At 40.5% G+C, this 12961-nt stretch overlaps 1 protein-coding gene across 4 annotated transcripts in view; it reads left to right on the top strand.

Moving 5' to 3' along the window:
- The window catches only part of LOC122552587 (collagen alpha-1(XII) chain-like), a 264538-nt gene that overhangs the window by 195701 nt on the left and 55876 nt on the right, over nucleotides 1-12961 (top strand). For all 4 annotated transcript variants that reach the window (XM_043695315.1, XM_043695311.1, XM_043695313.1 and 1 more), the window contains 4 exons: nucleotides 2039-2116; nucleotides 4601-4687; nucleotides 5235-5288; nucleotides 6371-6466. In XM_043695315.1, coding sequence (XP_043551250.1) covers nucleotides 2039-2116; nucleotides 4601-4687; nucleotides 5235-5288; nucleotides 6371-6466 — 315 coding nt within the window. The remainder of the gene's footprint in view (nucleotides 1-2038; nucleotides 2117-4600; nucleotides 4688-5234; nucleotides 5289-6370; nucleotides 6467-12961) is intronic.

The following is a 12961-nucleotide window of genomic DNA, read 5'->3' as shown; positions in this document are numbered from 1 at the left end:
AACTGAAATTATTTTTGGTTAAGTAAGCCCTTTTCTCAAAAGCTTAAGTGTTAAACACCCAAATGGGGGTTCTACCAGAACTGGGTGAGTGTGGGTCAATACCAGCGACAACCATGTGTGACTATATATGCCCCCCATTGCTTTTATATTTAGAATCAACAATCCTGGAAGTTTCAGTTCAGTCCTTCTCCAATCTGTTAATTCTCCTCTGTTCCAATAGCTCAACAGTGTGCCAGAGATGAAATCAAGAACTGCCTGTGGGAGGAGAACATTTCTAGTTTTAAATGTTTTAGTGAGCAAACACAGCTATATTGTGCCTTTTGTCCATATAACCATCAGAAAAACAAATTTCTCCAGTGTATAAAAGATGGTGCAGGAGCATGTTTGTTACCTTGTGTGAGACCAAGGGTCTGAAGGCATTTATCATTGATCCTTTTTGGGTAAAAAGAAAATGCACCATTTGTCCGCCAATCTCTGGTATCATGGGTATAGAGGAATGGGTTCCCATTTTATGGGATAGTGTTTTACAATGCTGAATTTGATTCTGATCAAGGCCTCATCCACAATTGTAGGCCAATGGTCTGTGCTCCATTTAAAGATGTAACTTTGCGAATAGACTTTGGGCATAATTTTCAGGCTTGGAGCATCAGGTTGGAGATGGGTGCAGAAGCGAGTGAAACTCCAAACCAGGAGCAGAGTGCATGTTCATGTGCAATCTCACGATCCTTAGCCTATTATACTCATGCACACATGAGGATCCTGGCAAGTCTTGCAATAGGGCATGCAGAATGTTGACAACCCACTCACACATCATGGGGTGATTGGGCATCCTGTCAGCAAAGAGAAGACATGACCCCAATGCTTCCTGGGTCAGTTCTTCTCCTTTCCCAACAGACCCTCCTCCCCTATGCTACCTTTGCTCCACTTGGGGAAACGTACACTGCAACTCAACCATTCACATACCTTAACGGTGCATTGCTTGCTCTGAACTCACGCCAAGGTCCTGGAAAAAGGTTAACTTGCCAGATGCATGTAGCTAGGTCTCTGAATATAGTTGGAATGAACTATATTGGGAACCTGATTCTGGTGAATTGGGCTTGCGATGAGTTGCAAATGTACGCAGATAGGTTTCCCGGAACTTCCCCACCTTCCAAGGTTGGAGGACATCATTGCAAATGTTTACCTGGCTGTCGGGTTTCCAGTGTTTTTCTGCCTTTTATCTAATCTCTTGTGGACCAGATACTTCTGCCTCAATGAATAGCTTGTGTCAAGCTCCAGTATTTAAGGTGCACCTTCTCATGGGTTTGAATAAAAGGAGAGCACAAAACTGGGGTAAAATCATTGCAGTCCAATAGCAATTATAAATAACTTTCCTATCCATGAACAATTTATTCAACAGAAACATTGAGTGAAACATTTTGTTGAATATTAATTGGTCTAATGGGCCATTTTCAATAATTGGAATATCTGGAGAATTTAAGGTGAGGAACAGAGAATTCTGGTAATGCAGGGCATATCCCAGTGTTGAGTTGTTGCTATAGACAATTACGCTATTTGTCAAGCTCAGAACTGGAATAACTGTGAGGCTTAAACGAGATTAAAAACAATGGAACAAAGAAAGACTAGAGTGATAGTTGTACTGACTGCCATTGCAGCAGTGCATGGAAAAATAAAAGAATGTCAAGAGATGAAAATCATTGGGCAAAAAACTCCAATCAGCTAGTGAAAAAGCATTAGGCAAAATAAAAGCATTGAAGACAGAAGGGAATACAGAACAAAGTGCTACTGATGTTGGAAATCTGTAACACACTTGAAGATGCTATAGGCACTCCAAAGTTCCAACTGTATCTGTACAGGCAGGAGAGAGAAGAAAACCAAAGGGTATAGCTTTGCGAGTTGATGAACATTTCATTAGAAAGGAATAAATGGAGCACATTGGTTTGAGTGAAGACCATTGGCAAGACCAAGGGACATTCAGGCTAATTGCCACAACATCTGTTGATTTGCTTCAATGTTTTTTTTTCTCTTTTGATTACAGTTTGAAATTCAAAGCTTCGACATCATCTGCAGCCTAGGTTGGGTTATGAGAGACAAATGCTGCGATCTTCCTTCCATGGCAAGTATCCACCTGTCAGTAGGTGACAGACGCCAGTGTTTTGGCCCGTTTGTGTTTTCCTTGAATTGTCAGAGGTGCCTGTTTTTCATTAACTGAGGAGGTATTTCTGTTGCAAAAAAAGTGTCGGGAAAGCAAAACAATTTTGTGTTTCTGAAATAACTGCACAGAAGCCAGTATCCTGTCACAAGAAACCCTTTATTTACACATGCACAGTACATGGGCTCTGACCAATCAGTTCAGAGCCAGCTCCTAGCATGAGGAGAATCTATGAATCTCCTGATTAATATCTGTCAGCCAGGGCTCTCTGTTTGGGCCAGGTTAAAAACCCCAATCAGGGAATTCATAGCTAATGAGATGTCCCTGGCCCTTGTTCCAAGCACTGCAGAATTCTTTCAGAATGAAAACATAAGAACTGGGAGCAGGAGTAGGCGATCTGGTCCCTCGAGCCTGCTCCCCCATTCAATAAGATCATGGCTGATCTTTTCATGGCCTCAGCTTCACTTCCCCACCCTCTCATTGTAATCCTTAATTCCTTTACTGTTCAAAAAATTATCTTTCTTAGCTTTGAAAGCATTTACTGAGGAAGCCTCAACTCCTTCACTGGGCAGAGAATTCCATAGATTCACAACCCTCTGGGTGAAGACGTTCCTTCTCAGTTCAGTCCTAAATCTGCTCCCCCTAATCTTGAGGCTGTGCCCTCTTGTCCTAGTTTCACCGGCCAGTGTAAACATCCTCTCTGCTTCTCTCTTTTCTATTGACTTCATAATTTTATATGGTTCTATAAGATCCTCCCGCATTCTTCTAAATTCCAATAAATATAATCCCAGTCTACTCAGTCTGTCCTCATAAGCCAACCCTAGTAAATGCACTCATTAATTGGAAAAGGCAACAAGGGCTGCTTCATCAACACCAAATATCAGCCCAATTGGATAACAGTGAGTCTCCCAAACTTAAGTGGGCATGCCGTATCCCTGGGTGATGGATCAATTTCAGGAGCGTGACAGAGGTAGGGCTGACTTTGAGTTCAAGTGATGACACCTCCAGGATAACATACAGCTGGAGTTGGCAAAACCGCATCCAATGCACACTTGAGTCATTGTGACTTTATTAACATTACAGGAGAGGTAGGGTTGATTACTCACATTCAGTTGGTGTCATAAAGGCACTTTATTTCCACTTGCTGTGCTTCACTCAGTAAAATTTAGTCTCAAAATAACTGAGGTAATGGAAAGCTTCCCAATGATTAGTACAAGATTCATTGTACTTTATCACCAGAAATAGGTGATCATGAACATTTCCAAATTGGTGCAAAACTCCTAATATCTTTGGTGCAAGTAATATTCAGTGACACGGGGAACATATCCATCTACCTGTCTGCATTCTGCCACCTCCAAATTTGTTATGGGTACATTTCTATATTTTTCAATCTTCTGAGAATCAAAGTGAAATTGCACCAAATTTTGGTTTTGAAAGATGGCAGGTTGTATCATCCTGGTGTCCCAGGGAAGCATCACTTGGTGTGGAGAAACAGATGGATTCTATATTTTTACATGGAATGGCAACACTCATCAAATGGTATTTCATGGTCATGTTTTATTTACAGACTGAGGAACTGGTGGGCGGCACGGTGGCACAGTGGTTAGCACTGCTGCCTCACAGCGCCAGAGACCCGGGTTCAATTCCCGACTCAGGCGACTGACTGTGTGGAGTTTGCACATTCTCCCCGTGTCTGCGTGGGTTTCCTCCAGGTGCTCCGGTTTCCTCCCACAGTCACAAAGATGTGCAGGGTCAGGTAAATTGGCAATGCTAAATTGCCCGTAGTGTTAGGTTAAAGGGGTAAATGTAGGGGTATAGGTGGGTGGCGCTTCGGCAGGTCGGTGTGGACTTGTTGGGCCGAAGGGCCTGTTTCCACACTGTAAGTAATCTAATCTAAAAAAAACTATGCCAAGTATTGTACCTGATATTTGGCAGGAAACTATTTTTGTTACTGCTCTTAGAAGCCCTTAACTTCCCAACAAAGATGCATGCAAATAAAAATAACAATACAGAATATCAGTTAAAGTTGAATAAATGCCAAAGTAGAAAATGTGTTGCTGGAAAAGCGCAGCAGGTCAGGCAGCATCCAAGGAGCAGGAGAATCACGTTTTGGGCATAAGCCCTTCTTCAGGAATGATGCTAATGCCCGAAACGTCAATTCTCCTGCTCCTTGGATGCTGCCTGACCTGCTGCGCTTTTCCAGCAACACATTTTCAGCTCTGATCTCCAGCATATGCAGTCCTCACTTTCTCCTAAATGCCAAAGTAGACTTCCACATAAAAGATGCCTCTGCTTTATTTGATTTTCTTTTAAAATGCTGTCTATTTGGCTTCATAGCTTTTTACATCAATGGCCATACATAGAGGATGACTTTGTTTTGTATTGGTTTTCTTCCTGTAATGATTTACTTCATTATCTGATGAAATCGCGTGTTTTCTGTGACTTCAGAGAGACGAAGCAAAGTGTCCAGCTCTTCCACACGCCTGCACGTGTGCTCAGGACAGCATTGGGCCCCCTGGACCTCCTGGACCTTCTGTAAGGAAATGCCTCATTCATTTTCATTTCCTGGCTTAGAAAGCAGTTCACGTAATCCATCGAGCTAACAGGAAAGACGGAGAGGGAGAGAGAGAATAAGATATTGTGGCAAAAGGGTAATCATTGCAGGGTGCATCAGTACTGATGGTACTTGAAATGCTAGCAAGAAAGCTCTTGGTCTTGGAGAGAGAGAGAGAGAGAGAGAGAAATACGCTGTGCATGTAGCTTAAATTGAAACGAAAATGAAAGGATTGTGTTGAACAATTATGAATTACCTAATGTAGAAATAAGGGAAAATGCTGAGCCAGGTTTTTTTATGCATGAATGTGTATAATTTACTAATTGTGTCCATGTGTAATGAAACTCACTCAGCCACCCAACGTATCCAAACAAGACAATCTCAGACATTTCCTTCTCCGCTTGATTATTTTACAAGCCTGGGGCGGGGTGGCGGGGGGGGGGAGCGTTCAGTGTTGGAGGGAATCAATGTGTATTGAATGCAAGCTGTGCTTATTTTGCCTTCTCTGTGGTTTTTCTCCATTGACAGGGTCAAAGTGGTAGCAAAGGTCCAAGAGGAGAAAGAGGTCAACATGGACCACCTGTGAGTATCTTCCTTTCTGTTAATTGATTCTGCTATTCAGGCCTAGTGCTGCCAGCAAACCCATGATGCAATGGCTGGGAGTGTTATCAGGCTCTTCTTCAATGGGGTCTATTCTCAATCCAGCTCAATTTCACCCTTAACTGATACCGTGTATATATATTATACCTTCCATCATGGACCAACAGACAGCAACACAAATGGGATCACTGGTTAATACCTCCCTTCCTGCCACCCTTAGGACATAGAGTTATAAAGTTTTACTGCACAGACCAAGGCCCTTTGACCCATTCTATCCATGCTGGTCATCAAGCGGTCTATCTATTCCAATTCCATTATGCAACACTTGGCCCATTACCTGGTACGCTGTGGCATTTCAAGTGTTCATTGAAATAACTCTGAAATGTCTTTAAGACCCCCATCTGTACAACCTTTTGAGACAGGAATTCCAGATACACACCTCCCTCTGGCTTAAAAAAAATTGGTTTTCTTCACATCCCCTCTAAACCTATCTTAAGACTGTGCCCCTTCGTCATTGTCACCTCTACTAAGCGGAAATGTCTTTCACCTGAGCTATTATTCAGTGAGTATCAGTCTTGTAGGTTGAATGTAGACTCTTAATCCAAGCTGGTACTGATACAGTATTGAGAGAGTGTTGTAGGAGTCAAACACCAGATGATAAGTTAAGTTGAGGCCGAGTTTGCTAAGCTTGCAGGTGGACCACAACATCTCATAGCAGTACTCAGTCAATCGGCATCTCTCAGGATTACAGGGACATTGTTTCATTGATTTCTTTCAGGCTTTGCTGTATAAGTAATTGTAGCATTTGTCACCTTATAACAGGTCAGTTAGCAGAGATTTAACTTGCCCTGTGTAGTGGTTCAATTACATGCTGATTGATGTAATTACCAACAAAGCCATCGGGGTGTGTAAGTCAATATTCGGATAAAATTTATGCATATTTGGTTTGGAGCAATGTCCAGATTTACATGACGGCTGCAGATGACTGCAGTCACAGCTACATACTGTTTTCCTTTTGTCATGCAGAAAGCTCACCGAGAAACCTCCTCATTGCTGTTTTGCAGGGTCCAGCAGGTCCACGTGGTGATATCGGACCACCAGGTGCACAAGGTCTTCCTGGCCCTCAGGGTGCGAATGGGCTCTCACTTCCAGGAGAACCAGTGAGTCTAACTGCTTTCTTTTCCATCCCTTATTTCCCACCCCCACCCATTTCTGTTAGAGTATATAGTTGAAAACAGTTCAGAATTATTACACGTTAATCAAAAAACTGTCAATCTTCAAGAGAGAGAGAGAGAGAGAGAAACTATGTAGTGAATGTGCCTTAAACTACTGCACCAATATTGTCATCCTGTTTGCTTTCCTTAATTTCAAGAATGAACAACAGGACCATTCCCAGAGTTGTATTACAATTCTCATGGTGGTCCTTCAATTGTAAGGCATATAATATATAATATTTATTTTATTCTTCCCTCTCCTTTCGAACAGCTAGTTTTAAATGTTGTTTTAAAAAAGACATAATTAGACACAAAGTACTTGTATTAACCATTGAAATTTTCAAATTTTGGCTTATCTCACTCAATTCAAATAAGATACATTTGCTTTGGACCAGTAAGCATTCAGTGACTGTCAAATCCCAAACTCATGGCTGATTTGTCAAGATGAAAACACATTACATTAATGTGTCTCTCCCCCCCCCCCCCCACACACACACACACACACACATTTCCAGTTTTAAAATAATATAGGGATCAGAATTTCAAAAGTGAGCCAAGAGGGATCTGGAATGTTTATTTGGGAATTATCTTTGCCCATGTATAAAACTTACTTCACGGTTGGGCATTGCTAGTCAGACTAGCATTTACTGCCTATCTTTTAATGCTCTCGAGATGCAGGTGATGAGCCTTCTACCTTGAACAGTTGACATTCCTGTTGTGAAGCTATTTCCAAAATGTTGTGAGGTAAGGTGTTCCAGGAGTTTGACTCACTAATAATAATGGAATTGGGATAAATTGCCAGGTCACCAGGTTATGTGGCTAGGATGGAGATTACCCCCTGAATGGTTAGTACACCATTAAGGTACCCTTGTACGTTAATGTGCTATTGATCAGAGATTTGGGAGATTCTACACATGAAACAAAGTCCCAAAACATCTGATATAGGGAGAAGCCTCTAAATCAGCTTTCATTGCTGGTCGGCTTTGATACTTACATGAACAACTTAAATTTCTGATTTGACTCAGCCCAGATTGATCAACGCTTCTGATGGCAGTAGGATTGGTTGGCCAGATGATGGAGTCGTTAGTTGTTTGTTCTATACTCAGCTTGGCTTTCTACATGATTTACTTAGAGCTATCCACATTAAACTCCCATGTCTGTATTAAACCCAGAGGAAGTAAATCAGCTGGCATGTCAAAATAGTTCGAGATGTGCTTCAACAACCATCCTGTTCACCCCCCAGCCTCTCCAGACAGCTTATCCCATCGTACACTCCTTTCCCAGCTCCTATCTGGCCAATGTCAGAAGAATCAGTAAAGTGAGGAAAGCCATGTTGGAGGGGAGCAATTAAAAATATTTGTGAAGTGGGGAAATGAGAGAGAGCTAAACATTGAGGGTGCTAAACATTGTCAGGGTGGGAGACGGGGGGATCAAACACTAAATAGTATTGGAATGAGAGGGGAAGATGACCGTTCTCAGGAGATGACTGTTGACCAGTAGATCTGGGTCTCCATTGCATGTATTCTTCCCTTAAGTGCTAAGTGGTTAGTTTGCGTCACCAGTGAAGAATCTCTTTAACAAAGAATATGTTGTTGTGAAGTCCTGACTTCTGGTGTGAGTCGTATTACATTTCCAGGCATCTTTGCTGTTTAGGAGTTATCAAAGCATTCCATAGATTAGGTCTGCTTTTCTCAAACAAGGAATGCTATCAGCTATCATCTGTAACATATGTGATTTTTAACAGTATCAGTCTTGTGACGTTTAAAATAGAAGAGATTCAACAGGTGGATAATCTGCAATATCAAGGCTAATTTTCCACCTCCAAGAAAAATTACAATGTTAACTTTTCATGAAAGGCTTACTGTTTAATGAATCAAAATGTGATAGTGTACAGTGTTATCTGAAACTTGTATAAATGTAAAATTACTTGTATAAATTTCTCAATAGCTTCATTTCTCATGCGGCATTGCAGTGACCAAAAGGTGACTGGACTATAACGAACATATCAACTAGCAACAAGAGTTGTCCATATAGCCCTTGAGCCTGCTGTGCCATTGGAGAAGCATAAGAACAGAAGTAGGCCATTCAGCCCCTCAAGCCTGTCAGCCATTCAATGAGATCAGGCCTTATCTGTGACCTAACTCCATATACCTGTTTTTTTCCCATATCCCTTAATACCTTTGCTCAACAAAAAAATATCTATTGCAGATCTAAACTTAACAATTGACCCACCATCCACTGCCACTTGTGGAAGAGAGTTGCAGATCTACCACACTTTGTGAGTCGAAGTGCTTTCTAATGTCTCTCCTGATTGGTCTGGCTCTAATTCTCAGATTATGGCCCCTAGTTTGAGAATTCACAACCAGTTAACTAGTCCTCAAGCTTGCTCTATTATTCACTAAGATTTTAACCTCCATCTACATTCCTACATATCCCGATGATGTTTCATCCCCTTGGTAATCAAGATTCGATCTAATTTTGCATTAAAAATATTTTTAATATTCTGTATGCCCTTCCTTTTAAGGAAAGGAATTCCAAAAACCCTCTGGTTTGGTCAGTCAGTTTCCTTCTTTGGTAGTGGTAAATCATTTCATTAGTTGACCATCCAGTGACGGTCACTTGGACCCTGGTTAGCATTGTCAAATTGTTGATAATATGAAATTAGTTGCTTCTGATAATAAAACAATGAATACAAGTAACTAGTTTCAAAATGTTTCTTGCCATCTATGCCAGGCCATAGGTGCTGTCCAATGTCACAGAGTTCCACATGTGATAAGAGATGAAGGGATTTCAGGTCCACATCTGTTGACTTAGGGCAGACTACAGAACCTTGTGAAGAAATTAGGAACATTGCAATGCCAAGGGATGTTTTTCTGCATCAAATAAATTTGCCCTGCTTTTTGAGCAACTTGATGGTTACATGTATAAAGACACATTCAGAAGAAAAATGAGTTTAGTTCTTTGACGAGCAAGGAAATGCTTTGTCGATGAGCTAGATGCCAGAGAAGAGATAATAGAGAGACCTCATTAATTCCCTATTACTCCCAAGTGCCCTGTTATACATTTCTCCAGATGTAAATTTTACCTTTGGTCAACCAAAGTCATTGTAACAAAGGTCTCCATCAGTGTCACCAAATGACACTGTGCAGATGGATGAAATTGAATAAATAAGTTTTAAAACATCAAGATTTGACTTTGTGATAGATGTTACACCAGTTTATGGTAATTGTATTCATGAATAGCAAAAGAAACATGCTTTAATAAATGTGCAAGGCAGAATGTGGTGTAGCTATTGCATTTTCTATTCCTCAGTTCCAATTAATCTCTCAACAATCTGCTACTTTATCCATGGCACAACTCCATTGGCATCAAGTCTTGAGTAAGACAAGATCTATTGGCACTGCAATACTCGAATGAATGTCATGGCAACGGACCAGCCTCAGATAGAAAACCCTTTCCAAGTTTGCGTAACTGTAAATGTCCCAATACAATTGCCAGCTTCCGCAATCCATAATTTAGCTAATCATTTCATGTATACTGAGGAAAGAACCTAATTGCTAGAAACTAAACCAAACAAGATTAGCTTACCTTGAAAGACACATGTGAAAGACCTTTATACTTCTACAGCCTGAAGCTTTAGACTTTAATCTTAACTGTATCCAGAGGCTGATTGTCTTATACCTATCCGTATCATAGAATGGTTACAGTACAGAGGAAGGGCATCAGCCTGTTGTGTCTGTACTATTGTTCTGAAGGAGAAATTCACTGATTAGAATGCCCCGGTCTTTCCCCTGCCATCCTGTATTTGTTTTAGGAGAATGATCCTTTTGAAAGTGTCAAGTGACCCTGTGTCAGTCATCTTTTTTTTCATCAGGCAGTGCATTCTAGATGCTAACCACTCACTCTCTGAAATAGTTTCGCCTTTCATAATTGCTCCTTGAATTTCTGCTCTCTTGTTCTCAACTTTCCATGGATAGGAGCGGTTTGTCATGTTACAGACCTTCTTGATTTTGAACACCTCAGTTAAATCTCCTTTCAAACTTCTCCTTTCCAGGTAGAAAATTCTCAATTTCTCCAATCTGTCCACATAACTAAACTTCCTCATCCCTGGAATCATTCTCATGAATTGTTTCTGCATCCCCTCTCTAAACTTCACTGTATGATTTAACTTCTCTGACACTATGTCTCTAGTGTCTTACACAGGTTTAATATAACTTCTTTGCTTTATACTGTGTATCCCTACTGCTAAAGCCTAGGATGTTGAGAGGTTTAGTTATTGTCCTTTCAGTCTATCCTCCCACCTTCAATAAATTGTATAAGTATATACTCAAGTGCTTCTGCACCAGCTTCACCTCTAGAACTGCATCTTGTATTTAGCATCGTGTCGCCGTGCTCTTTCTACAAAAATGAATTGCTTCACACTTGCTGCATTAAATTGCATTTTCCACTTGTATGACCATTTAACTAATATATCTTTCTTTCTCATGAAGTTTTATAATATTCTCCTCATGTTTCACATGTTTTGTATCATCTGTAAATTTTAGACGTTTGTCCTGCAGAACACGATGTAGGTCATGAATAGATATCAGGAGGAGTAGGAGTCCTATCACTGATCCCTGGAAACTGCACTAGAAACTTTCCTTCACACTGCAAAATAACCATTCACCACTATGTCTAGCTCCTGTCAGTCAGCCAATATTATATCTAAGTTGCTACTCTGCCTGCATTTCTCTATAATATCGAACTCGTCTATTCCATTCCTGAAGAAGAGCTTATGCCCGAAATGTCGATTCTCCTGTTCCTTTGATGCTGCCTGACCTGCTGCGCTTTTCCAGCAACACATTTTCAAGCTCTGATCCCCAGCATCTGCAGTCCTCACTTTCTCCTATTCCATGCTGTTGCACTGAATGGGACTTGGTAAACTCAGTTGGCTGGATTTGTGATGCAGGCTGATACTAATAGCATGGGTTCAATTCCTGCACCAACTGAGGTTACCATGAAGGTATTGTGTTCTCAACCACTTTCTTGCCTGAGACATGGTTGCCCCTCAGATGAAGCTCACCACTAGTTCTCTCTCCCTAATAAGAAAATGGGACTCTGGTGACTTTACTGTGATTGCACTCTAGTCCATTGTGTGTCACTCTATCAAACATTTCTAGGTAGACCATGGAGACCACATCAAAGCATTACCCTCACAAACCCTGTTACCTCCTCAAGAAACTCAAGCAAGCTACTCAATTTGCCTTAACAAATTTGTTCTGCTTTTTTAAGTTAACCCATGTGACTATTAATATTATCCCAAATTATTGTTTTTAAAAGTCTGCCTATTACCAGGGTTAAACAAACTGGACTGTAGTTGCTAGTCTTCTCTTCATATTTCTGAAGAATGGTGTAACATTTGAAATTTAGTCTTCAAAGTCATCTTTCATCATAGAGAAACCTGGAAAATTATGGACTGTGCCTCTGCAATTTTGACTCTCATCTTGTTCAGTAACAGTACATACATCTCCACCAGTTCTCATGCTTGATAAGCTTTAAGTACAGGCAGCTTATTGTCAATGTCTCTTTAATAATTCAAGTACAGGCAGCATCTTGTCAACACCTCTTTATTAATTTAAGTACAGGCAGCTTATTGTCAACACCTCTTTATTAATTTAAGTACAGGCAGCTTATTGTCAACACCTCTTTAATAATTCAAGTACATGCAGTCTATTGTCAATGCCTCTTTAATAATTCAAGTACAGGCAGTCTATTATCAATGTCTCTTTATTAATTTAGTTACAGGCAGCATCTTGTCAACACCTCTTTATTAATTTAAGTACAGGCAGCCTATTGTCAATGCCTCTTAATTAATTTAATTAGAGGCAGCTTATTGTCAACACCTCTTTAATAATTCAAGTACAGGCAGCCTATTGTCAATATCTCTTTATTACTTTAATTACAGGCAGTCTATTGTCAATGCCGCTTTAATAATTCAAGTACAGGCAGTCTATTATCAATCCCTCTTTATTAATTTAGTTACAGGCAGCATCTTGTCAACACCTCTTTATTAATTTAAGTACAGGCAGCCTATTGTCAATGCCTCTTTATTAATTTAAGTACAGGCAGCCTATTGCCAATGCTTCTTAATTAATTTAAGTACAGGCAGCGGCAGCCTACTGTCAACGCCTCTTTATTAATTTAAGTACAGGCAGCATTTTGCCAATGCTTCCTTATTAATTTAAGCACAGGCAGACTGTCGTCAATGCTTCTTAATTAATTTAAGTACAGGCAGCGGCAGCCTACTGTCAACGCCTCTTTATTAATTTAAGTACAGGCAGCATTTTGCCAATGCTTCCTTATTAATTTAAGTACAGCTAGCCTATTGTCAATGTCTCTTTATTACTTTAAATACAGGCAGTCTATTGTCAATGCCTCTTTAATAATTCAAGTACAGGCAGC

This window comes from Chiloscyllium plagiosum, chromosome 9 (assembly GCF_004010195.1).
Source record: "Chiloscyllium plagiosum isolate BGI_BamShark_2017 chromosome 9, ASM401019v2, whole genome shotgun sequence".
In the NCBI taxonomy this organism is placed as follows: Eukaryota; Metazoa; Chordata; class Chondrichthyes; order Orectolobiformes; family Hemiscylliidae; genus Chiloscyllium; species Chiloscyllium plagiosum.
The sequence above is the reverse complement of the archived record's forward strand: the minus strand, read 5'-3'. Positions and strand labels throughout refer to the sequence as shown.